Here is a 27,708-nt window from a genome sequence, read left to right as displayed (position 1 = left end):
CAGATTACGAAGTCTGACAGAAATTCATTGTTCGCAGCAATTTTGTTTCACCCATAGATACATAAGTCTTCCATCTCTATCCTATATTTATTTCTTACTTTTTTGTACATATTACCAAAGCAGAAAGAAGTGTGCATTAACATTTCCGAGAATACTTTATAATTTTCTCATAGCTTTTGTTCTGCACTTTATAAATGCAAAGTAAATATCAATTCTGACTTTTGCACTGGTGGCTTATACATGAAAATAATTTGATCTTGTATTGTCTGTTCGTGTCCTGTTTTCTGGATCTCTCAAACTGCTGCAGTTTTATTGATTTTCTTGTTTTTATTTTGATGAAGACATTTTGACAAGTCAGACAATGAACAAAATCAATGCAGTAATGATTTAATTTCCCAATGGCTAAAGTAGCTGGTAGTTATAACCCCCCTTTTTGACTTAATGTCAGTGTCGTGGGTTACTAATGCTTATCAGTAATTGTTGAAATGTTCTCAATATGACCTTCAGAATAAGAAAAGAATAACAAGACAGAAAATATAGCTGAGGAGTTATAGTTTAAAAAAGTACATGAAGCTTTGATGACGCAAGTTATGTTTATTCATGTAAATATTGATGATAAACCTGTGAAACACTTTCATGTTACATATTTATTACAAAGTATTTCTCCATTAAGAAGTTCACCATTTATAGTGCAAGGGTTGTCATTCATGGTGAGTTTTAAACTAGAAAAAATATATTTGTGGCTCTTATTTAAGACAAAATGAAAAAAGAATAGGCAAAATATGAATCGATTATAATAGGAAACACAAGGAAATAAGGAGTCTGGTTTTCACAAATGAAATTTATTGATGTGGTGTATCAGTTCTGATCAAACAGCGGTTGAATTTAAATAAGTAGCTGAGCTCTGGATAGAACAGGGTAAAGTAATTTCATCATTAATCCAGGTATATAAACTCGTCCTGAACACTTGTGTTTCAGTCTTTGTGCAGCAGTGGTTTGATTTACGCGTCTGTGATGCATCTGCAGTCCTGACAGGCGGAAGATCGTTTTAATGTATGACCTCTAGAGACTGAAATTATTGGACGGAGTTAAAAGCCACCGAGCAATTAGTGTAATTGATCGTTTCTATGAATGGGACATATTTTGACCACCCAGCTTGTAGATAATGACAGCTTTATCTGTATGAATAATTTTAACTGCATGACCTCTGTCACACTGCCCCCCGCCCCCACCTCCATCCAGTTTATTCAGCTAAAAAAATTAACACACACAGAGCATTTAGTTACAATTTATTAGTCATAGTTCTGAATTTTAATGTGCATCATGAAGTAAAACAAGACACGTTGATTTAAACCAAACTCAGAAAAAAAAATTTATTCAGTGGTTTGCAGTCATTATCAAGTCTTCATCCCTATTATAGTGTTTCAGATAGAGGAAATGCAAAACTGCGAACATGTAAAATATTTGGATACCTTCGCTTGGGAAATGACTGTAGATTGCGCTCACAAGCCTCCAAGGTGCTTGGCACAACCATGGACGCAGGATGCACTGCATGGTTAGATCAAGCACAATGGAGTCTTGGGCAAAGACAAGAAAGGCCAACACATATCGCCAAAGTCTTCCCCTGCATTTCCGCCAAAGAACAGTGCAGATTATTGAATTCACGTGGTAGAAGGGCTTTTACAAAAGAACATATTTTTTATTTCTTAAAAAATACATCTTCTCTTAGCTTAAGCTTAAATCCTAAAAAACTCTGTGTTATGATTTTTTCCTTTGGTTTCTAAAATAGAATAATCCAGTTCAGTTCAGCAGCTTCTGCTAGGTAAAAGTCAAAAAGTTCTTTAGAGTCCTATCTTGTCGTTTGATTGGCTAGAACCTTTGGTTATACTTAGATCCCGCAATTAAAAACATCTGCAGAATATTAAAAGAAAAAGATTAGTCATAGGTCATGCTCACTGCGGAAAAAAAGGGTACCACCCTTCCTGCGCACAAACTGCGTCAAACCCCACCCTCTCTCCCTTCTCGCCTTTGTTTGAGACACGCCTGAACAAAAAGAAACGAGAAAATTCTGTAACTTATTTTTCAAATAGGCATTAGAAATGCCAAATAATTTTCATTGTGATGTGTGCAACAAGTCTAAGATTCACTGGCTTGCATTTTTCTTGCAAGTGAAATTTTCCCACTGATCAATGGAAACTGAGTTTGGGCGATCTAACTTAGACTCATTGTGAACCCAGACTCTCGAATTTAGCTTGTAATTAACTCTAAAAGAGCCGCGGTGGCCCACTGACCTCAAGAATTATAGCTGTATCTCTGCAGTCCATCTGCGGACATTGACCATCTCCTCAACGCAAAGACACGACCCGTCTTACATTTCAGTACTAACCTTGTTATCGGCCAGTGAGTGCAATGTCAAGAGTCAAGATACCATCAAGCTAAGGGAGTCGTTTCCCCAAAAGGTTTCTCAATCTTGTTACCTTCTCCAGTGTCTCTTTCAGCTCCCCAGAGATGTCTTACTCAAACGAGAAAGCGTGGTGAGATAATCAACTTAGAGCTCAGGCAACTGAACCACTTTGTGTGATGAAATGATATCGTAATGAATATCAATGCAGCAAGGAAAAACTCGCTATTCTTAAGGACCAAATGGTGCAGGGGTTGGAGGGATTTGTGCGAAGATGGTGGGCGATGGCGGTGGAAGTTTTTCAGGATGAGCATTTTTCCGTAAGATGAAGTAAAGTTGATGAGATGATTTTAATGTACTGATGATTATGACACATGAATATGCTATCTTACCTTACTTTTTCCAAGCTTTCAGAAGGGTCATCCTAACAGAGATCTTTCAAAAACTGCTACGAAATCATCTATAAATCTTGATTTTGAATAGAAATGTTAGAAAAGACAAACCAGGTGTTAAATGCTCTTCTGACTGAAGGTCAAAGCAACCTACCTCTAAATAAAATACTCTTCATCTATTTTGGATTTTCTGGACAGCTTCAAGCCAAGAAACCCACCTTTGTGTCCCTTGGCCTCAGGTTGCTGTTTGGTGATAAAGACGTCTGGATGATCTGAGTAGAGTCTTGGGGTCTTCTAGCTTGCTCTACTTGTGAAAGACTGTTCTGACTTCGTCCTCAGCAGCCTTCAAGTCCCATCTCCTGTGCCCCTCCTTCAAGCTAGGAGGAGTTGGCGACATTCTCTTGGGATAGGTGCTATGGCAATGAAGACTTGGTCAATCTGGGATTGGATACGGGGTTGGTGGAGTTTGGGGTGGGTGGGGGCGGCCGGTTCCGCATTTCATAAATATTAATACATAGTCTGCCCTCTCTAAATGGGTGGATTCTTTAATTTTGTTAGAGGGGGAAGTGCTTTATTCACTTAATGGCTTTTATTAGTGCCCAGTCCTCAACTCTTTCATTAGCTAAAGTGCTGCTATAATTTACAGGGTAGAAAGGGGAGTGGGGTAGAAGCGGTGTCTGGGGAGGGCTGATCCTGCTGTTGCTGGACAGTAGACTTCACGCTCAACCACTGCAGCTTTTACTAAAAAGCATCTGGTTAGTTATATTCAGTCTATAACAAAAAAATTTCCCGTTATGAACCTTCTGGTCTTGTTAAAATTACCTTGACTTTGAAACATTGTGTAAAGACCTTGATTCTCAACATTGCACTGCAACAATTTAAGTATATAGATTTTGGAAAATCAAATGGTTTTCAGTAGAGTGTGCCAAAAACATTCCAGTATTGCCAAGTTGTCTTCCAGTTTCTTCTTTCCAGAAAACTAAATATTTCACACTTCTAGTGAGTAGAGATAAATCAGGGCTGCAAATGTACTTCAAATAGCTTTTGTTTGATACATTATTCTCCACGAGAAGTTTCGCCAAGTTTGTACATCCCCTGATAAATCACAAGATACGTTGCTTTATAATAAAAGAGGGATTTGCTTTGCTCTGATTTTAAGATTTCATCTTTAAAAAGCTCCATTCTTTTACTGTATTCGTCTTCATTTATTTATTCAGGACCACGTAGTTACAGAAATCTGCATTACTTAAAGCAGTTAAAACAAATAAGAGAAAAATAAAATGCAATGGTAAAAACACTAAATTCAGTGCTAGAATATATAAATTCATCACAATTTGGATTTCTATATACACAGCAAAGTTGAATTTGTTGAAATAGAAAACAAGAAAGATAACTGATATTTGCTTGCCTTTGCACGCACTAAAGCAATCGGCTTTATTCACCGACTTGTATCTGCAGAAACAACATGGCTCCTCCACCCTCCACTGGTGCATGCAGCATACTAACAGCAGTCTCTACCAGAGCCCATGGCTGATAATAAAAGCTTTATTTTTGCTCTCTGGAGTTTTGTTACTTGCAAACAACTTGCATCTGATGACCCCCAGAACACATTTGAGCGAACGAACTCATTAACCTGAGTGGCCGTACCCCACAGGAGTGGGTGGGGGGAGGAATGGGCCCAGCAGTCTGAATAACTGGCTTCATCATCAATGTCACATAAATCACTTTTGCTTTCAAACAAGGTTTTTTTTTATTTTACCTCCTCTTCAGCCAGACTGAAATGTTCGCAGTGACACGAGTTCTTCAACGTCACACTGCAGAAACGTTTTAGTCTCAAATTACATGCAGCTCGTGCAAACATGTGCAAAATGAACAGTGGAACAAGAAATAAGACAAATTCAATTGTACATTTATATTTTTATTGTACAGCTTCGAGTTGTTAATGCAAGCCTTAACCAACATTCAATATGAACTATTTATGGTGTTAGGTACTGCGGGTACTTCCAAATGTGTCGCATTGATGTCACTATTACAACACCACAGCAAACCACTTGACCACATGACAGAGGTGTTTTAATTGACATCTGGTGATATTTGCTGAGCCATGCGGTGATTTGAAACCCAGTTCACTTTTTCACCAACTGGATAACATCTTCATCTTCCATAACATGGTCCTTCCCCACTTTCTGGGGGTTGTGTTTCACAGAGGAGCCCCACACCAGCGCGCTGGAATTAGAAGAAGGAAAAAAAAAAAAGAAAACCATTTATTCTTGGCTAAAATTATCAATTTACTATAGAGTGGCTAACATGGCAAAAAAGCATTTAGGTAAAGACAGAAAATCCCTCTAACTGCATGTGTCACAGTTTGACCAATCATCTCCCTTGAGGACGTTTAATGCTCTAAAGCACTAACACAGGGAGTGATTGATGGCTCTGCCTCACCCATTAGAAGATGCGGGTAAAATATACTGTAAGGTACAAAACTAAACTCACACATCCTGAAATGTCCAGTTATTAAGATTTTTTTACAATTTAAATTAGGAATGCAGTGTCTGAAAAAAACCCTTTTCTCAGACCCATGGATAATCCAAGTACTCATATCTGAGTTTTATCTTAAAAATATTACAAATCTGAACATTAACGTGAGTTTTAGCAAAGAGTGAATAAGTGCAGCAAAATATCCCCAAGTGGGTGATGGGTCCTGCAGGAGTTGTACAATTTAATTTTATTTACTTTACAGACACCTGCACAGTCTTGATGATAGAGCAGAGTGAACAGAACGTGTACAAATGCAGTGCAGCATGCAGAGTTCGATGAAGAGCGCGGCTATTGCCTTGGATAACGTGCAAATCTTGAAACTGCTCTGCATGTAAAATGCATCTGCAGGACCATCATTAATCTAACTGTGCGATTGTACAGATGCCAGATCTCAGGCTGACTCAGGCAGCACTAATATGACCGCTCTAAACTGTGAAGGATAAAATTCCTCTTAAATAGAAAGAGGCAATTGTCACATCAATGTTCACAGATTTTTTTTTTATTTACAGTTCTAGATTTTAAGATCTGTTTGTTTACTTCACTTCAAGCTTATGTTTTGAATTATATATACACTAAGATTATTTACTGTTTCAATTTAGTGTTTAATTGCAACTATATCTGTTAATCTAAACCTAAACATATTTTTAAATTAAATTTGCCATTCATAAATATTTTCTTTTATAGTACAATTAGTATACATATCCTTGGGTGTTTCCATTTTCCTTTTATTTAAATTTTCTCATTAGGATTTCATTAGAGCACAGTCTTTCTAGTCTATAGCATGCAATAAATAGAAGGTAATGCCTCTAATGATGTGTTCAGTCATTTACTGCAATAACTTCTTTTTAACTTATGACATATCCATTGCTTCTGAAATTTGCGATCTTCATAAAAATCCCATAAAATCTATGAAACACACTAAATTAAGTGTTAAACCTGGAGTAACCTGTGAAGTACTTACTACTTGAATTCTTTGATGAGATTTTTGTGAATCTTTAAGCAGAAATCCTCGACCGAAGTTCGTCCGTCAGGGAGTACAACAGGAGACGTGTAATCAGGAAGTTGGCCTTTGGGTTTGGTGTAGCTGTAAGTGAGCACATTATCCCAATCAGATTTTAACTCGTAAATATGCAAATATTTCATTTTGCCCACTTCAATCAGAATCCCCAGAGAAATACAAACAGAACAAATCAATCCCCCCTTACATGCGAACAAGCTTCAGGTAGTCCCACATCTTCTCCAGCAGGTCATCAAAGTTCCAGCGGTGGTGGGCAGAGATTGGGACGCAGTGGGGCACCTTGTAGATGATGTCCAGCTCTTCGATGGAGATCTGGTCGATTTTGTTGAGCACGTATATGCATGGGATGTAGACCCTGATGAGAAATGATTGGAGTCAGTAAGTACTTGCCTCTGACATTAAATTTGACCAAATGTGAAAGGAGAAAAAAAAAAGTCTGTCTTTACTAACTGCATTCTGCCTTCCACTTAAGTCACGACTTGAAGCAGAGTTTAACGTGACATTTATTTTTAGCAAACCGCAAGATGCAACACATCGCCATGTGTCACTGCTAATTTAATGAAGCCAAACTAAAATGGAAAAGCGCAGTGTGCAGCTCCTCTTTTAAAAATACCAACTTATTGTTCTCTTACATTGCTGTGCAGATACTTGATTCCGCTCTCATTTGCAGCATTGCTTTAGTTCATTAAGTTTTACATTTACTAGTGACCATACGTTTCAGGCCCACCACAGCTTTTGAAGTTAGAATATTGAGCAGTAAATTAAAAAGGTTTAGTTTTCCTTATTTTAAGACATTTTCTTTAAATTAGCTGTTTGGGAACACTGTGATAATTGTGTTATAATTATTGCAGCCTCTTCTCCTAGAAACTCTCACATTTAGCCCTCCTGCCCCCCCAAAAATCAGATATGCAGATGAGATGAGACTGCTGTAATTTCTGTGCCTAGTACAGATGTGTTTAATTCAACATTTGTCACATAATCCTTTCTCGGAAACCAGCTTTTAAAGAGAGCAAAGCTGTAACACAGAGGTTTAGGTGCAGCTGCACTGCTGTAGACATATCGGTGGACATTTGATTTCAAAGAGCAACAAGCCACACCCAGAGAGACAAACGACGGAGAGCCCGCTTCAGCAGCTTACCGATTTCCCTCCACCACATCGATGAGGTCATCAGCCGTGACGTCGCTGCGCAAGGTGATGTCGGCGTTGTGGATCTTATACTCGGCCAGGATGCTCTTAACGGTTTCGAAATCTAGCTCATTTTGTGCACACTGACGACACAGATGAAAAAGAAAAGACGCAGAATAAAAACATTTTAAATTTGCACTGATGAATACTTTTTGTCAGCAGGAGAAGCAAATAAACCCCAAAAAACTGGGTAAAATAATTTCCCCAAACTTCTACTTATTCCAGTATTTATTACCTGATCTAATTTAATAAATTGTTTTGTACTGACTTTTTAAAATGATTCCTGTTAAGTATATTATTGCATGACATTTTGACTCCTTGTTATTATTCTGGTGACCCATTTCATATGGTAAATTACTTTCTTTTATCAAGTTTATTTAACCTTTTTTTTTTTTTTTGCTTTGCTAAATGTTTTACTACATATTTTAGTAACTGATTTATGCAGACGATCTTTAAGCATTTATGACAATACTCCCCTCATGTATAATATGTTGTCATTCAGCATCAACATTTACAGTGTAGAATTGGGTCTGTTCTGGAATCTTGACTTTATCTTATTGTTACCATGTTTGTTAGTGAGTCAGAAATACATATCAAGTTGAAGTAGATTCTTGTTGGAATCGTTTTTTAAAAACAGGAACATGTAATAACGCAACCATCGTCAGTTCTATATAAGAAGTCCTGCAGTGCAGTGAGAGACGTACTGTTGCAGTAAAGTTGATGCCTCCTTTGTCCTTCTTCTTGAAACCAATGTTGGGCGGTTGCTTGTTAAGTCGGATGCCAAAGCCCTCCAGCTCATGTTCTATTAGCTTCTTATGAAGAAGAGGCTTTAACACATCAAGTACTATCAGGATTAGATTGCAAGTTCGAGCCACTGAGAAAGGAAGAGGAAAAAAACAGTTTGTGCTGTAGGAAATACAGTTTATGTCTTCGGTGGATACAATTAAAAATATAAAAACAACAGTTGTTTCTTATATTTCTTTACTAGTGTTAAACAGATGTCACAGTTCAGTGTTTGCTAGAGTTCGTCCTAATGACTATTATTAAATGCAGCACAGTTACGGAGGTATAACGTGAATCAATAAACCAAGCTAACAAAGGATCATCTTTCGGTATAAAAACACATTCTGTACGACAGATTTCCATAAAGGGCAGAGAGAATCAAGTCTTAAAATATATATTTTTTTCACACTATACTTTCTTTTGTCATATTTATCCAGACCTGGAAAATCTTCAGTTAAATTTTCATACTTTTCCAGCCTGTACAAGAACCCTGATAATATTTCTAACAATTTGCATGCATTAACACAAACCTAGGGAAACTCCATTTGCAAAAATAATATTCGGATGTTTTTTTAAGATTTTCAACAAATATCAATAATCCCAACAGTACCTGCAATGACCTGCCTGCCTCTGCCCTTGCCATCCTTGGCTCCCTCAATGATTCCAGGTAGATCCAAAAGCTAAGAAGAAATCATTTAAAAGGGATATATCTTTTCACTCAACCAGGCTTCAGCATATTTTCCCATATGGTAAAGAAAGAGTATATTTTAGTACCTGAATTTTGGCACCTTTATACCGAATGACTCCAGGCACTGTTGTAAGGGTGGTGAACTCGTACGCTGCAACTTCTGAGTACACACCCGCAAGATTACTGAGCAGCGTGGACTTTCCTACGGATGGGAAACCAACAAAACCCACTCTGGCATCACCGGTTTTTGCAACGTCAAAGCCTGAAAGTTAGAGAAACATCAAAATATTAACTATATTTTATGTTTTATAGGAGAGTCCCTGTACTCAGAAGGAAATAAACCAAGATTAGAGCAATACTTGGACTAAATCCACAGTATTGAGATATTACCTTCCCCTGTTGCACCCCCACTGCCTCCTTTTGGTGTGATCAGCTCCCTCCTCAGCTTTGCTAGACGTGCTTTGAGCAGACCCAAGTGGTGAGCTGTGGCCTTGTTCTTTTGCGTCCTGGCCATCTACAGGAAGAAGTGACACTAGTTGGTATTTGAACAGCAATCATCATCAAAAGGACATTTATTATGTACCAAAAAAGTAACACTGAGTAATTTATCAGAACATCTGATTCACTACTTCATAATGATTTCATCTGAAAATATAAAGTTCTGTGTACATTTTTGTATTTTATTTCTAAAATGAAGAAAAAACAACAAATTTTAAGCAGTAGGAAACACATTTCCAATTTTTTAACATAAAACTAATACAGTAGGAAATGTATGTCTATGTTAGAACAGGGTAAAGGTTTTCTAGCAAATATGCATAGCGTATGCAGTATATTTAGTTGACCACAGCAGGTTCAGCAGATAGAAAATAACATTACAACACTTGCAACTTTTTTTCAGACCTAAAACAACAGTGATCAAATTTGATTTTTTTTTGTAGAATACCAAACTTCTTGAGGATTAAAGACAAGACATTTGTATCACAGCTCCAACAAGAAATAAATATAACATTAATATTTTGTGAGTATAAAACCTGCAGCTTATGCTTAAACAAAATTGTTCTGCTAAAAACACATGTATTAGATATTAATAGCATATACAGTAACCTCAAATGAATCAAATCATAAATAAAAACATAAATACTGAAAAACAGTCAATAAAAGGTTTACATTAAAACATTATTTGGTCAGGAATTATATTATGCACATATTTGACACATTTTATCGTCATTCATTTTTTGTTTTTTACTAAACAAAAAATGAATGACTGCATAATGACCAATGCAGTCATTATCTCTAAAATAGTTCATATGTATAATTAATACTACCCGCAGAGAGTCTGTTTTCTCCAACATCAGACTTGTGGCCTTTAATGTTGTTTTTTCTTTAAAATTGTGTCATTTAATTTGGGTGCTAGTTGAACAGGGAGTTGTTACAATAACAATATTGGTAGTACTGCAGTGTTCAATTCATAGATTATCTGTAAGTAAAATACAATTATAAAAATCTATACGTAAAAGCGATAACCGTGAAAAAGCCGGGCGGCTAAAAACTACTGGTATTAGAATATTTCAGCTACTGCTAACAGCTAACTGTTAGCTAAAACGTGACTAACTCAAACACTCACATCTGGTAATGTTTATCTTACCTCATTTTCTATCTCCGCTATCTTGGCGAGTATACTCATTATGACTATGTATCCAGTTCGCAATTACCGTCAATGAAATTATTTGTAGAAATTTTACAAATGATTTGGCAACGTTTAGCCGTTTTAGCAAGCACACGCCACAGAACTGCCGCTGTACGAGAATTCACAGCAAATCTCGCGATATCAAAGGAGCAAGGAGCGCGTTACCCGGCGTTTTGGCTGACAAGACTCTGCTTCACTAGATAGGAATAATCTGTTTCATTATTAATTTATTTCAATCAATCAATCAATCAATCAATCAATCAATCAATCAATCAATCAATCAATCAATCTATCTATCTATCTATCTATCTATCTATCTATCTATCTATCTATCTATCTATCTATCTATCTATCTATCTATCTATCTATCTATCTATCTAGTTATGAAAAGAATTACTTCAGGGTGCTATTTATTCAAGAAGCACAACAGTGCAATAAAATCTCTTTACAGATGGATCTGGCTTATATTAGCTGCAATATTATATACGATATATGGAATATCTAAAAATATAGGAGTCTCACCCATGTGCTGGCTGGATACAGGAGCACCTTCAGCCAGAGACTCATTTTGCCACAGAGCGCCACTGAAAGTAATTTTTGCCTGTTGCCACCAGGCTTTACAATGCCCAAGTCTGTGTTAACTTATTAAACCATTTTCTGCGCTCATTTATAGGTTATTTATTGATTAATATATTGCATGTGATTGCTTGCTATTTATTTATTTGTTTATATCTAGTCATTTTGAATTTATCACTCTCATATATATATATAACAAACGTTGTATTTATTACCTAAGATGGAGTAGCTTTCAACAAATAAAAAAGTTCCCCTTGGGGATCAATAAAGTCTATTCTATTCTATTCTATTCTATTCTATTCTATTCTATTCTATTCTAATATGTTTCAATTCATTTGCATTGCAGCACTTTTTAGGACAATGCAAGAAAGATCTTAAATCAAATCTTATTTCTATAAGACTGCTCCAAGGCTGAACTGATCTTCGAATAATAGCTCCTCAGACATGCAAACAATGTGACCCCTGTGACAATTGATTGGGATGACAGTGGTCCGGGAGACAGGTGGTGCTGAGGAAGGAGGTAAGTTGCTGGTTTGAATACCTGCTCCACCCGTGTCAGTTGTTGTGCCTGCTGGTTGTGGTTAGAGGGCCTGATTGTGCTGATTGCGTAGCAGCTTCACTTCTGATCAGGCTTCCTCAGGGTAGCTGCAACGTAGATTACTACCATCAGCGTGTGAATGACTGAATGTAGTGTATAAAGTGCTGTGGAGTTCTCTGGACTTGATAAAAATTATACGCAAGTACAGTTCATAAATTAAAATTTAATTTTTGATGCCTGGCAACAAGTCTTGTATATCTTCGTACATGTTTGGCTCACTGTTCCTGAACAGAAACATTTTTATTCTACCACATTGGAAAGCTTACCTGGAGAAATGTCCTATTTAAGGTCATGCCACAAAATCTGATGCAGATTTAGGTTCAGACTTTGACTAGGCTACTCAAAAATCTTTATTTTGTGTCCATACAAGCTGACTTACAGGTGTGCTTTGAATCCTGTTCCTAAAACTCTTTGGATGAGGGAAAATATTTTCCTGCTTCCAGATATCTTTCCTACTTCTGTATTTTATTGATTTCTTTATTCTACAAGTAAAAATATTTGCACGTGGGATGCAAGTTTAGTTTTGTCCACATAATAGAATGTGTAAGAAATTGAGCAAATTTGTCAGGGAACAAATACCTTTTCATTGCACTGTAAACATCTGAACATAGAAACCATCTTTTTAAATCGTCCGACATGTCACACAAGGAAAAACAAATAAGAACTCAGATCCATCTAATTGGGTATTTTTTATTTGCTTTATCGTTTAGGTTGCATACAACAGAATCTCTCATTGGTTTCTAAGTTGTTAATGTTTGTGGACTGCACATCCGGTTGTTTATGTTTGAGTGCTGGCCGAGCTGCTGATTTTACGAGTGTTTATCTTCTTCATTCTTGAAAAGATTACATCAGTGGGGTCTTATGCTGAAGTAATGTAAATTTTTCTATCCTTTTGAAAAACTCAGACAAATCTTCTCCATTTCCAGGTTTTTCCCACCATATGCCGTTTCTGACTCTTCACCTTTTTTTTCCTGCCGTTTATTTATCGGAAGAGGTGTGCTTGTCCTCATGAAAATATATAAAAATATGTATTTCTTCAGCTTTAAAAGGTAGATAGGGTTTACAGTTGTTGTTCGGCATATTTTGTTGCCCAACTTGGAAGACAGAGAGCATAGATAACGCAGGAGAGGACAGGAGTTAAGACACAGCAAGACATGGGTGGGATTACTTCGTTTATGATCATTCAGTGCATTTCATTAGACCTCTATAAGTCTAAGTAAATGCATTTTTATCAAGAACCAAAAATAATAATAATAATAAAAAAAAAAACAAAACAAAAGAAACTAAATGTGGCTTTGTTGGATTAGACAACACTACAAATTGAGAACTGACAACAATAAACCCATGCCCATACGACTTTTTTAAAAAATGGGTATAGATCTTTAGATCATATGTCAGCCAGCATTGAAGTGCATTCATTAAAAATTAAGTGCAAGTACAGATTTTTGATGCATTCAATTGAGTTGAGGATTAAACTATGTGCAACATCTCCCCCCCTTAAAAATAGTCATTCTACAGGGGGCACTCTGCAAAAAAATGTTTAAAAAACGCTATAGTTGATGCTGTTTTCTAACCTAAAACATACTGTACGTGTTTGTTTCCTCATTTCAAGCTTTTTACCTTATCTCTGAGCGACTGTGTGTTGGAGTGCTATTTACCTGCCGTCTAGTGTCACTTCACTATTTCCGTCATATCGCTGACATGCTCTCTGTCTGGTTTCTCAGCAGTTTCTCAGTTTGCAACTGAGTCAAGCCAGCAAAAGTGCAAAGTCCATGAGAAGCACTACTTTAGTGCAATAGTTTCACGCCTGGTAACCTTGACACCTAGAGCTGGCTACCTCTGCATAGAGACGGAGTAGAGTTCCTGTCAGAGCCTGGGGCGGCCTTTTATTACTGAGGGAAGGGCCATTATTTGTGGTCTATCACCAGAGAATGGATAACATCAACTTTTGAGGTAATAAAAATAAGAACAGCTTGAAGTTATCCGTTAAAATGCATCGTCCCCAGGAAGTCGGATTCTGTCATCAGAATTTGGATAATACTTATTGAAACCATAAGGCTTTACAGTAAATGCAACTTCGCCATATGATGGCAAAAGTCTTGAGCGGAGGCATTCCCCGTTTGGACTCTAGCTGCTCTCCGAGGAGGTCGGCGGCGCCGTAGAGGATGACCTCCTCCGTGACACCGACTGTGAGCGCTCAGGGCTGTGTTTGTCATAAGGCTGGAGCTGCACTTCCAGGAAGTCCCTGTGCTGCTGGTTGATGACCTGGCTGATGAGTCCAGGAAGAGCTTGCAAGTTAGTCAGTAGGGTTTCCAGCTTTGTTTCCAGCAACGCAATCCTCTTCTCCATGTCCTCCCCTCTCTCGTTCAAGTCTGACACCATGTCATACATGACGTTCTGCGTCTGCAACGGCAGAGAGGAAACACACTTGATGCAATCAGTCTTTCAACTTGTTGTTCATTCTTCACTGCTAACATGTGCAGGTTGTAACATTCATGAATATACAGATAAAAACACTTCTTTGACATCCATTTAAATATGTAGTTTATGTTGATTCTGTAAGAAAAGAGGAAAGAAAAAGTTACCCATAATTAAAACATATATTTTATTAATGCATTTAATTCCAATTTGCAGACTGTACATTGGAAAATACCTAAAAAAACAAAGCAGAAATTAAAATCCATTCATGTACCCTAGTTAAAATAATGTAATCTATGTAACACACAAAGTAGCGTTCCAGCATCTCCACATTTTAAAAATGAGATTTCAAGGTTATGTCTTCAAGATGTGGATTTGTAATTCAAATTGTAGATATAAATGCTAAACGTCATTACTGTCAAATGAAACAAGAAACAAATCTCAAATGGGCTAAGATTTGAGATTTATGTTACTTCATTTTAAATTTGAACCTTGTTACTGTCTGTTCTACTTGGAATGCCTTCCCATGTTAGTTTCTTCTTCTGTTTCTAATTGTTGATACAGGAATACAGGAATACAGGAAAATTTTACCTTCTAAGACAACCAGTGGTTAAAATAGGAACTGCAGTAAAAGCAGTGGACCTCAAGGGAGAGGTATAAAAGTCAAAGGAACACTTTCCAAGTCTAAATCTTCTCTGGACATCTGGTTTTCAAAGTTATGGCAATAGCTTGAATATAAATTGATCCTAAAAGCTTCCTGAGGAGCTTTGCCAATTTTGTGACAGAGCAAAAAAAAAAAAATTATTATAATAAAAATACAGGATTTCGGAGATAAAACTATAAGTGATGCTTCTGTTAATTACAGTGTGTCCGCACTATAATTAATGCAAAGTCATCCACAACTTAAAGTATCAAAGTCTCACTGTAACCACTTTTAACATTCTTTCAAAGAAGCTTTTAGCCCTCACTGCATTTGGAACCAGGAGAAATAAATGGGAGCTTCGATTAAATACACAATCCAAAAGATGCAACATGCCTGATAACAGTTCTTTTTCTTTGAACCATTGCTGTACATATTTATTATTTTGAATATTTTTGTTTATGTACATTTACCAGTGTATAGTTAATCTAATTTTCCTCTCTGGATTTTTGTTTGAACATCTGGATTTCCTGAAACTTTTCCTGGAGCAGATGTTTTGCTCTTCACCTCCCTGCATCTCATGTGTATTTGAAACATGAGAGATTTTACTGCCAATGTGCAAAGTTTGATCTGTCATATAGTTACATTACCATCTTCTCAAACCACAACTTGGCAAGAAACCTGTTTCGCATAAATAACCTGAATAAGGACCCAATACTAAACTATTTTAATTTTTCTGGTAAAATCCACAGATTTCTATTTATGTTTCAAATTGTTCTCATGATGCAAAACAGTTGTGAGAATATTTGAGTTATTCTGCTGATATCTGAAGAGAAATAATAAAAAAGCAGTTTAAGACAAACAAACAATACTTTAATAGTGCTGCTTAAAGCTGATGTCCACAACATCGCAGAACTCACGAGGGACCATTTTTGTACAAATTTTTCAAGAAATCATGTTTCAGTGCAGAACAAACCATATTAATTATTGGCCTGGAGGACACAGGAAATGTGCCAGCTGAGGTCGCTTTCTGCTCTTTTTGCAGTCTGTTCCTCGTGAACTCTTAGCTTTCTATATTCCTCAACTGCAGATGTAGAAACTCTTGTCACATTTCAGACATGCCTTCAGGGTGAAACCGTCAGAGGATGGTTTCTGTGGGATTACTCAGTGTAAGACTAATAATCCTTGGCAGGCCAGAGGCAATGTCATCCATCACTTACCTTGTCCTATTCTGATTTAAGGCAGGAATGATGGAAAAGTTTGCTTATCTGTTGCAGTGTTGACTGAAGAAACATTGGCAGTGCTAAATATGCCGGTGACAACAGTTTTACTTTGTTCTATTATATTTATGAATCCATATATACTCATCATGCAAAGATTTCTGAATGAATCACAAAAATACTGCTCTGCAAAAGTGTTCACAACCCCTTGCACTTTTTCGGATTTTTTTCACAAACTTAAACGTACTTGACTCAGACCGACATGACGTAGCACATAATTGTGAAGTACAGTATATAGAGAAGGTTAGGATAAAAAGATTTTACCAAAAATGTTTGTACAAATAAAATTTGAAATGAATGGCATGCATCTATATGCAGCCCTCCTGAACACAATATATTACAAATGCACGCCATACTTTTCAGATTTTTTTATTTGTCCAAAAACCATAAAACCATCAATCGCTTTCCTTCCATCTCACAGTTATGTGCCATGTTTTGCTTATCGATAGCATAAAATCCTGTTACATTTGTGACTGTAATATAACAAAATAAACCAATGTACAATTTTGAGAACACTGTATTTGGTACTAGTTGCAGCTCTTTAGGTAAAAACCTAACTGTGAGTTCTGAAGTGAGAAGGAATTAAACTTTAATGGCAAACAACCTGGCCCAGCAATTTGTGCAGGAGTCAATTTCATTAAAAGAGCAAGAAAAGATTCACTTTATGCATGAAACAAACCACCAGCTGACATTGTGAAAGCAGGAGGAAAAGGAGGCAATCAGAGACTGAGCACACAGAAAACAGGCTGTGCAGGAGATAATGAATTAAAGAGATCCACCGTGATCTGATGATTTTCAGAGAGCACTGCAGTGGCAATTCATCTTCGACAGCTGCACATGTTGAGCTCAATTTTTCTACAGCAAATCTTCCAAAAAAGAAAAAAGACGTTTTACTGCCCTCTCGTGGTTGTGGCTTCTCATGACAATAGCTCGGACCAAAATGAACTGAATCGGTCGTTAGCCAGTTTCTCCCCATGACATGACGAGTCTGACTGGTGTTTTACAGCAAGAGATGATTGGGCGATATCAGCTAACACTCTCAGTGACGTGCTGGATTACGTCCAGCGTGACTGTGTTGTGTTTTTGAATGTCAGAGTGGTCTCTTTCCCCCTCCTCTGCCTTTATTTCAGGCTGAATCATCAGATCACAGCGTGTCTCCCTTCCCAGGTTAGTGTTTGTGCTGCGTCAGGCTGGCACCCTGCCTGCGCTCTCCCAGAGGGATGTCCACTTGTAGTTAGTGACTCTAAAGGCGAAGGAGATGAAAAATTACACTGCATTAAAAAAATAAAAGTATTTATTGGAGGGCATATCTTGGAATAAATACCTTAACTGTTAAATAAAGAAAGGCTATTATTTCATACCCAGACACTTTCAGGTGAGTGGACCACACAACAGAACATAGATGTAAAGCCTGTCTGTTTATTTGACACCTGTAGACTTTGTCTACACCAGAACACCAACTTAGTAAGTGAAACAGCATGCATTAAGCTCACTCACAGGAGTTAAGCGAAGTATATTTACATTGGAACAGTCTATCTTACCTTAGCAAGGTCCACTAGTGAGTTTGCTTGGTCATTCAGCTTGCGTTGCTCCATTTTAACACTTCTCAATCTGAACACAAGACCATTCACAACCCGGTAAATCAACGCTGTCAGAAATGATTTTTTAGGTTGTGCACACACAAGGGCATACACACGGAGAGCACTCCTGGGACATGCACAGGATGTGTGTAGAGAATGGAGGGATTGAAGAGAGAGGGGGAGGAGGGGAAGAAGGGCAGGGGAGGGCAATCTGTTTGGCTGAACTGCATGCAAGTGGGAAGGAGGCCACAGAGGGGGGAGAGCGAGATCAGCTCTGCATCCTAGACCAATTTTCACACAAAAGGAAGGAAGGGATCTCAGAGTGTCTATGTTGTACACAAACACTCATGTTCTGATGTGGTATTGTTAAAAACACAGGGAAGGTCTTCTGTTGTCCCTTTATGTTTCTTTCTCAGTAAGTCAACGGCATCCATGCTTATGGAAGGAAACAGAAGACTGTCTCTATATGTAGTCATACCCGTTGAATTGTTACTCAAGTTTCAGTAGGAAACTTTGGTGTATTGTAATGGGATTTTATGCGATTAATCAACACAAAGTGGTGAATAATTGGGAAGTGCTAGAAAAAAAATATCCACAATTTTCAAATTTGATTACACCCCATGATTTAACACTTTGTTTAATACTTTCCTTCATTTTCAGGTCAAACCTATTAATTATAAGTCCAGATAGTAAAATTTGGTCTCATCTAGAAAACCTTCTTTGACAGATTCCTTCTTTATTTGTTGTGTCCCCTGCATAACTCGTGGAAAACTAAGCTAACCTGTTTATGGCTGCCTTAAATAATGACTTTGGTTTTATCGCTCTTCTAGAAAAGGACATATTTGAGAAGTGCACAAGTAAGTGCATAGTTTGTCCAGTCTAGAGATTCTCCCACCTGAGCAGAGCATTTCTGCAGTGCCTCCAGAGTTACCCTGAGCCTCCTGGCTCTATTTCTTGGTAGGTTTGCAATGCATTTTCTACGTCGTCAGATGATCCACTCAACAATATTTTATAATATGGTAAAGCCTTGGAATATTGTTTTATATCCCAGTCTTGTGTTAAACCACTAGCGATTTATGCTAATAATTTCCTCTAACAAAATCATCACAAATTAAACACAGGCCTATTTGCTAATTTGCTAATTTGCTAATCGACTTGTGAAAGTAGTTGGTTGCACTAGGTTTTAATTAGAGGCATCAGGGTAAAATGAATACAAATGCACATCTCACTTTTCAGATTTGTATTAGTGACAATAATAACAATAATAATAAAAAAACAAGAACATTTCTCCTTTTGGTTTACAATTATGAACCAATTTGTTTGTGTATCACAAATTCCATGAAAATACATTGATGTTTGTGTTGTAATGTGACCAAATATAACAAGCTTCAAGAGATATAAGTACTTTTTAAAGACACTTTAATGCTTGTTATTTTACTGCACTTTATACAAATGCCTTGTGTGTCATTGTTCTTTTTACAGAATTTTCAATATTAACTTAGAAAACCTCTAAAGCATTGTAATTGTACTATTAAAGGCTTAATATTTTGTGGTATTTACCTGGTGAAACATAAACTGCAAAACTGCAACCTAAGCTATTTTTTTTTTTTACCACAGAAGAAAAGACGTACAAAAGTGATAAAAGTTAATGTATTCACTACAGACATCGCCTGAGGAATCACACTGCCTGTTTAATTAGGCCACTGAAGTCTCTTTTCAATTACATTCTCATGGGGCCAAAAAGCAGCAACTTCCTCCTGCAGTGTGTCAACTAAACATGGATTCAAGATATTAATTCATCGTTTTCATCGGAATCATAATAGGCAAAGACATATATTGCTTTTGAGATCTAATGTTTGGAATATTGATTTAGAAATCTCTCAAAACCCACAGCTTTGAGCAAAGCTCAAATTATTATAATTTAAATAATAATTTGAAACTCAAATGTGAACTAGTATCAAGAAATACACGGGACAAAAAAATAAAAATCTATCAATCGTTTTGCAGGGCAAGTTAATTTTAATGTCTGGTGATAGACAGATGTGGAGCAAAAGTAATACGTTTTGGCCAGCAGAGGGCGCCACAGCAGCCAAAACGAAACCTGCAACAGCGAGTTAATATCCTCACAACTGAGTCCAGAAGGATTCCTCCTTCCGCTTTATTTATTAAAAAAAAATAACAAAACAAACAAAGAAGGCGGTTTCAGTGAGGTTTTAAGAGATATAATGTTTTTTGTGTTAAATTGAAAGAAAGATTTCACAATAGTTGGAGAGCTTTGAGAACGAAGCAGCTCAAGATCAGAATGAATTGAAGTTAAATTCAGTCTTTTCTTTCCACCTCGGTCAATCAGTCCTCTCAGGGCGTTCTCCTTTTAAACGAGCACTCTAAAGCTGCTTGCTATTCATCAGGGGAAAACGGCTACGCTAAGCTTTTCAACGCCACACTAAATCTTTCAAGGCAATCTCAGTTAGTGCTGCTGCCCTGTGTCTCTTTCTCTGTCATGACCGCCACTTCTAAGGTAAGGCATTTGACCACATGACTGAATAAATAACAAACTTTTTTCACTCGTGTAGATTAAGAACTTATATCTAGATTGGATGTAATTGTTATATATAAAAAGATTATCTGGCACAATTAACAAAGCTATTTGACGAAAAGATACACAGTACTGTGCAAGAGCTCTAGATTATATTTCATTTCCTGTTTTGCTTCCAAGTAACCAGCTATTCCTTAAAAATGTCTTGATTAACAGTTCCCCAGGTTTTCTAAAAAATTATGATCGCTGCATCCTGTAAAGATCCCTTTTAAAATACATATTTTTTTCGCTGCGTTTTATGTGTAAACTGGTTTATCTCTTCTGTTTAGGAAGATTTGTATTATTCAGGGATTTTACTAACTTTTAAAGCAAAATATTCCTCAGAAAATGGTCAGATACAAAGTGCAACTCCAGAGAAAAAGCACAGAAAGCCTGAAGAGATTCCATGAATGCTTCACTCCTTAAAAGTAAAATATACAAAAACAAACATTGCCTATGCAGTGCTGTAAAAAATCCTCCTAGATAAGTTTGAATCTGAAATTTTTAAAATGGTGTCTAGTTTCCAAAGATTGTGGTGGTATGAACCAGTTACTCAGTCATTAGCGGTAGCCTGCTTTCTGTTTGACAGCGTCACGCTGGTGGTCACTGTTGAGTTTCTTCAGAGTAAATGGGATTGCTCGGAGTTTGACCTTCCTCACAGGTCGCTCTCTGCGTCTTCAGTTCAATGATCTCTGAACTAACAAGCACTATCCTGCTTCCTGCTATGATTCCCACTTCAACCTTGAGGATGAAAATTAATGGTAATCCCTTGGAGGGGGACTTTGGGGTTGCATGGGGACACTTCAATTCTCAGCCGTAATGGCCTAAAACCTGGTGTAAGACATTTGTTTGTATACTGACCATGTCTGATCCAAACACCCTCTGCAGTATTTAGACACTCTCTCCTGCAGACGCTCCTAATTACCCTTGTATGACTGACGAATGTCCTAGTTACTGCGCTGGTTAACAGCTTGGGTGTATGCTACTGAGTCGTCAAACAGAGAAATGGAGGAAAATGCAGCTGCAAATGCTGTAACAGGCGTAATAATGGTTCCACTCGCCGAAAGATGACCCCCCCCAAGCCCTGCTCTATATGAGCACGACGGCTCCGCTGCATGTAACAAGTCTTCTAGGAATTTTATAAATGATAAATCAGCAGGTCTGCCTTGATGGGGAGCGCTAGCTGTCATCCTTCGGTATGTGAAAGCACAGTTGATTGGAGTTTAATCAGTAGCTTTCTGATTAAAGGTCAGAGGTCATCACATCCATGCAGAAATGGAAAGAAAAACACCCCCCATCACTGATAATTGAAATTCACATGACATGGATCTGTGGATGTGTTCAGAATGTGCAGTAGGCGTGTTAAAAAGTTGTACTTCTTTGCATTTTCAATTCTATTTTCTTTTTTTTTTACATTAAAGTCCTGTGCAGCACCTTAAATAACACGGACATCTTCATGTGATGCAAAGGGCATGAATTTCACTTATCAAATGAGGGAGTGCCATTTTTTAGTAGCATCATCGGGTTCAAGGACAAGCTCTCGTTGGCATGCATACAACAGGTCTCTATCTACATTAAAGGCGAAGACTTACTTTCGAGCTCTATTGCATTGTGTCGACACAAACAGGAAAAAAAGGAAACATGAAGTAGACAGATGAATTTTTACATCAGATAAACATATTCAGATGAAATAAACCCCCTGCTAGTACAGGTTGGAGTGATCAACTCTTACGATGTCGCCTCACCTATGAACTGCAATGTGCCCAGATTTACAGATCTGCTCATCATCGACATGAACGTCATATTAATTTTGAGCTTTTGATGAGGTATTTGAACAGTTCTTTCTCAAAGTCAAATGTATTTAGCACATAGAGATTTACCATTTGCTTAATTATGCTTTTTATCTGCAAGGATATGTAAGTTGGGTATTTTTCCCATCAAGAACGGTTCATAAATTGTGTGTGTGATTGTGAGCGTGAGTGGGAATAAAAACAGCAATAGGTATTTTGTTCCATATAACACAGTAGGAGTGTAACAGGTAAACCTTTTATGGATGCAAACTCGACTAAAAACCCACCTGTTTAGAATTGTATTTGAAACGTAATCAATTACAAATTTATTGATGGAACCTGACTTAATGTCGTGTTTTGATTGTTGATTCAATGTTGCGTTGTGTTTCTGTGTTTGATATGATGTAAAGCACTTTGAAATGCCTTGCTGCTGAAATGTGCCATACAAATACAATTTGATTGATTGATAAATAGCCACCTTAGCATGATGCTGCTACCACCATGCATGTTTAAGAGTTGAACCCAGCGACTCTGCTCAGAACTAACTGAGTTGATTTGAGTTGAATGTCCCCTCAAATTAAGTGATGATAGATGAGACCAAGTCCAAAATGGGAGGTCCAGTGAGCAAATGATCCCTAACATTAAAACTGTTTTTGGATTGGATAAAACAGATCATCATTAAACTTCTGGAATAGCATGTGAGGATCATCCTTAAACAGTAGGTCCATGGCAGGTTGCTACTCCAAACATTAATGTGGGTTTTTGTATGTATTTTAGCCAGGATGTATATTTAACCCCATTTGAATTAGAGAATATTCAAGATGAATGCAAGCTCATTCATCTGAATAATCTTTTAGAAGTTTCAGAAAAGGGCATATTAAATAGAAACCAGAAATTTATATGACACTCATGTCAATAATGAGCAGATCTAAACGTCTCATCTTAGCTGCAAATCATCCTGAAAACACATAATCTTTTCTTAATGTTTAGACTGTTTTCTGGTTGCTGTATCTGTCCTCATACTTTATATCTAATCTCTACTAATCTTGTTACTTTTGCAGTAGAGTAAATAAAATCAACCTTCCTGATTGCATTCACGGTCCTAGAAAAACTCCTCAAGCAATACGAGACAAAGGTGGTGTCAAAAAGCATCTATGGCTCCATTTAGCAGCAGCTCACAGCTCATATTATTTGCTTTCAGTATTGAAAATTGTAGAAAAAAATTGCGATGACAGGTGATGTGATTTGTCTGAAAATCTTACATGTCTGAGTTATTCTTTTCTATATTTAAATCAGGTAAGTGTTTGTATCTGATACGATGCATGCAGGCTTCAAATCCCAATTCAATCTTTTGAACCCTCTAAGTCAAAACCACAAAAGGAAAATAAATCTTTATAAGGCAAAATGTGCCCGGATTACACCGACAACATGCTGAGTATTTGTTTTTAAACGCAGAACTGAATGCTGGATGTGACTTTTCCCTCCTGGGTGTTGTTTGTTATAGATTAAGCTGCAGCTCTGGGCAATTCCCATTTCAGGACTGTCTAACCCTAACCCTGGAGAACAGGAGGTGGACGTGAGACACTGTCATCACTGCTGCAAATTGGCTGAATAAAATAACACCACCGCTGGAGAATAAGAAATAAACAGCCAGAAACTTTGCTGATCTGGATGCAGGTTGCAGCAGGAGGAAAAGCAGCAGTAAAACTGAGCATTGCTTTACTCCCCCTGTCCTATAATAAACCACCCAAATGTTTTCAAAACACAAATGCATGTTTAAAAAAAATTCATGAGCAAATTAAACTTGCACACAAGATCCTACAGAGACCCATAAACATGAGTAAAACCACAGAAGGAAACCAAATGCACACACAGCAGACTTTTTTTCTTTTTTTAAACATTAAGCCACATACTAACAGAATCACTGTAGTTATTTCTCTTGATAAAGCTCTGCGCCGACTTCCAGCGGCCACAGATAAAGGACACGGAGCAGAAGTGTCGGTGAGCACTGTAGCATGAGGAAAAACAACAGCGAGGTGAGGCTAAAATCGATACTGTTTTGGAGTAAGTTGGAAGTCCTTGGGGACCCACTAAAGGACTAGCTGACAGGTAGGCGCCTGACCGGCCACCGGAGAGGCAGAAACACCAATGTGTCAGCCCTGAGGTCAGCCTGACATCTGACTCACCGAGAAAGAGACGAGCGAGAGTCAGTGGGACAGCACAATGCCAGCAAGAAACGAATCGATATCACACGCCTGACACACAACAATATTCTAAGGTAAATACACTTTTACTCGTTGTGCTTTCTTTCATAATTGTCATTCATACTAATAAAATATAACAGCTGGGTTAAGCTGCATGCATGATCAAACCCAGCACGTTTACACTTTTCTAGCATGCAACATGTGAACCATAACATTCTTCTTTGATATGAGCACATATATGCTTTGCTACAGGTGTCAAACAATTCAGATTTCAGGTTTTTTGGTGAATTAAATGAACATCCTGCTGTTCAGGTTTAGGAGCGCGGGACCTACTGGTGAATGGCTTGAAGGAATTTTCTCTGATGCTTCCTGACTCTTGCGTGGTCCATCTTCCTCACAAGTTTGGTGTTCTTGTAGATGAGCCACGTCTCCCTGAGAACATTCGCAGCTGTGTTTTTCACCTGCAAATGCAAAAAAATAAAGAATTAAATAAAAAATAAATAAAACCAAGAGCAGTGGAGAAACATCTGAGATCTGTGAGGAAAGCTGACATACTCTTTTTGTTAACTGGGTATCCATCATGAAGTTATGAACATGTTTTTCAGCTTTGGTTAATTCCAGTTTCTTCGCCACCACAGCCACCACCAAGGCAGTGCAGCCGGCGCCCTAGAAAGACACAAACAGACACGCTGGACTAACATTTTTTTACCCTCATGCTGTGGAAAATAAATCTGGAGACCCAATGACAAGTCATGGCAAAAACATTCTCTACAGAATTGATAACCAGGGTCATTCTATGCCCTCATGAATACAAATATCTCCATGTTTTTGCTCTAATCGGTCCTCTGATCGTGCCTGATTTTTTGGTTAAAACAATTACAACGATAACCTCTGTGACTGCTTTCTCAAGCTGTCTTAATGTTACTCTGTACCATTTCTCTGGGGACATGAGGGAACTACTTTCCAGTTTTTCTGCAAGAAGCAAGACAGACTCTCACTTACGATCTTCAGACTAAGCTTTAAGTGTTACTTTCTGATAAAGCTCATAAAGGCAAAGGGTTTACCGAGCTATCTTGATAATCATGCTGCTATGGGCTTAGGCTGCTGGAGGACAAATCGACCTCTGCTCTTCACCACCTTCCCACCATTTGCAATTAATACTTTATTCTCTCTCTGGTTTTCTGTTTTTTTTTAAGTACACTGCAAAAAAACCAAAAAAACAAAACAAATTCATACAAAGTATTTCTGGTTTTGTTTCTAGTGCACTTGAAATAAAGCAAACATACAAGTAACTTCAGTAAGAGCTTTTTTTTTTTAAAGTCGATAATTCCTTAATATTGGTGAAAAAGTACTAGTTCCATGTGAAAAATGACTTGCTTTTCCCATAATAATCTTATAACATCGTTATGATTAAAACAGCGTAGCAGATTATTATAGGTGAAACAATCTGCCAGTGAAACAAATATTTTTTATCAATATTAAGGAATTATTTACTGAAAACAAATATCTACATATTGCAGAAAATATTTGTAAGTCAGTTTTGTCTTCTTTCACGTATATGAAGATATTTTGCACTAAAAATTAGACAAAAAATACTTGGTAAAATTGAGTGTTTTTGTAGTGTGATTATCTGACTGGCTATTATTGCAATGAATTGGATTCACACGGAACATAGATCAAACTGGATTTATGCGTTAATGAATGTACGAATGAACCTGTTTATCTTGTAAAATGCCTTGAGATTATATTTGTTAATTTCAATTGACCAACTGGAATAAACTGAACTGAACTGAACTAAATGAGGATTTCTGAATCTCAGTTATTTTCCTCCCAGATAAAAATTAAGTATATTTATGCTGTTAGCAAATTTGACATTTTAAACAACAACAATAAGCAAACGCAGCAAAAAAATACCATAAAGGTCACGAGCATCCAGTGTACACTGACCATAATGCCTGTCAGGAGGCAGACTCCTTTTCCACAGTATGTGTGTGGGACCATATCCCCATATCCAATAGTCAGAAACGTGATTGAGATCAACCACATGGCTCCAAGAAAATTGCTGGTTATGTCCTGGTTATCATGGTACCTGTAAAGAACAATAACAGGTTTACCTTACACCTAATGTTTTACTTTCACATGAAAAGAGATTTATTTTGCTGGTCAGTCTGTGATTTAACTCAGTCTCTCCTAAGGCTCAGAGACAGTGAGCTGAGAAGCGTTTGGTCTATTTTTACGCCTCTATCTATGTTTGATGGCGTGAAGCACGGCATAGCGGCAAAAACTGGTCCAGGCACCTCTCGCAAGCTCTCACTGTCCATGCAGCAATGATCCAGAGCGAGATGGTGAAGACCAGCAGCACAGTGCCAGGACAGATGGTCATGAGGGTCTTCATCACAAAGCGGGTGTTGAAGTTAATCTTGTTGAGGGCGCCGATGCTTCGGGACGAGGCATCGGTGAAGAGCTTGCTGTGCAGCAGCATGACCCGAGCGATGAGGTACAACCTCAGAAACATGGGGATGGACAGGATGATGTCCACGTCTGCGTCCGTCTTGGATGGGACGTAGGAGTACGCCAGGCGGGCCGTCCAGGTGAAGGTGTAGTTCCCTGGGATGGGGTGTATGGCGCACACCAGGATTTCCAGGCAGATGAAGAAGATGCGCTCATATGTCATGGCTATCCTCCAGTCATCGGCTGCGTTGTCCACCATGAAGAGCTGTCAATAAAGGAGGAAAGGTGTGAGCTTTGACTGGGAATGTTGAGAACATTTTGACTACAGAATTCTTATAGGAGAACACCAATAAAACTAACCAAATCTCAACTTGTTTTTCCTGTTTAGATACAAAGAGTGTTAACACAGCCTGCTGCAACAGGAAGTTAGAAAATTAGCATTTCAACAGTTTTACGTAAAGTTGTTTTTCAACAACGTCATACTGATTTCTACCACGATCATTAAGGCATATATACTGTATGTATATATATATATATATATATATATATATATATATATATATACTTGCTGTATAAATACAGTATATATACTGTATGTGTGTGTGTGTTTTGAGTGATAATGTTTTGTAACACACTATCATAAATGCATAAATATGTAATTATGCCATAATATTTATAAATATTCTCTCAGTTTTGACCATCAAAGATAAATAAAAAAAATCACATTGCAGGTTAGTTATAATAATATTGCTCTGCCTGATTTTCAAACTTTTCTTGTTAAGCTAGAGAACATTTAGTTCTAAGTTTAGACTTGCTGCTCTAACAACTCTTCTGCAAAGGCTTGACTACAGGTTTTATGGAAACAATATTTCTGAATTTTAAAAGTCAAAACGTTTTGAATTT

The 27,708-nt window shown here is 37.5% G+C and overlaps 2 protein-coding genes across 3 annotated transcripts in view; both read right to left on the bottom strand.

Moving 5' to 3' along the window:
* Positions 1-4,690: 4,690 nt before the first annotated feature.
* Positions 4,691-10,834, bottom strand: drg1 (developmentally regulated GTP binding protein 1). The gene is made up of 9 exons (XM_028026353.1): positions 10,652-10,834; positions 9,397-9,520; positions 9,093-9,268; positions 8,929-8,998; positions 8,240-8,409; positions 7,488-7,618; positions 6,537-6,704; positions 6,293-6,415; positions 4,691-5,019 (listed from the first exon to the last, which is right to left on the bottom strand). Exons 1-9 carry the CDS (start codon positions 10,688-10,690, stop codon positions 4,920-4,922), a joined length of 1,101 nt encoding a protein of 366 aa, XP_027882154.1. The 5' UTR covers positions 10,691-10,834; the 3' UTR covers positions 4,691-4,919.
* Positions 10,835-12,529: 1,695 nt separating this feature from the next.
* The window catches only part of kcnn2 (potassium calcium-activated channel subfamily N member 2), a 33,539-nt gene continuing 18,360 nt past the window's right edge, over positions 12,530-27,708 (bottom strand). Inside the window, exons 3-9 of one of the 2 annotated variants that reach the window (XM_028026504.1) lie at positions 26,652-27,070; positions 26,302-26,443; positions 24,910-25,020; positions 24,688-24,815; positions 21,953-21,961; positions 17,747-17,816; positions 12,530-14,270 (exon numbers count right to left, since the gene is read on the bottom strand). In XM_028026504.1, the coding sequence (XP_027882305.1) occupies positions 13,995-14,270; positions 17,747-17,816; positions 21,953-21,961; positions 24,688-24,815; positions 24,910-25,020; positions 26,302-26,443; positions 26,652-27,070 (1,155 nt within the window). In that variant the 3' untranslated portion in view covers positions 12,530-13,994. The remainder of the gene's footprint in view (positions 14,271-17,746; positions 17,817-21,952; positions 21,962-24,687; positions 24,816-24,909; positions 25,021-26,301; positions 26,444-26,651; positions 27,071-27,708) is intronic. The other variant, XM_028026505.1, reaches the window with a different exon arrangement.

This window comes from Xiphophorus couchianus, chromosome 8, assembly GCF_001444195.1.
Source record: "Xiphophorus couchianus chromosome 8, X_couchianus-1.0, whole genome shotgun sequence".
Lineage (NCBI taxonomy): Eukaryota > Metazoa > Chordata > Actinopteri > Cyprinodontiformes > Poeciliidae > Xiphophorus > Xiphophorus couchianus.
The sequence above is the reverse complement of the archived record's forward strand: the minus strand, read 5'-3'. Positions and strand labels throughout refer to the sequence as shown.

Bases quoted from the DNA above. Each gene is read 5' to 3' on its own strand.
- drg1 (XM_028026353.1), bottom strand. From the start codon at position 10,690: ATGAGTATACTCGCCAAGATAGCGGAGATAGAAAATGAG. The intron at 8,410-8,928 runs GTACTGTTGGGA...TTCCTTTCTCAG, and splicing joins AGGCAGGCAGGTCATTGCAG to TGGCTCGAACTTGCAATCTA. The intron at 7,619-8,239 runs GTACGTCTCTCA...CTGTGTCGTCAG, and splicing joins GCATCAACTTTACTGCAACA to TGTGCACAAAATGAGCTAGA.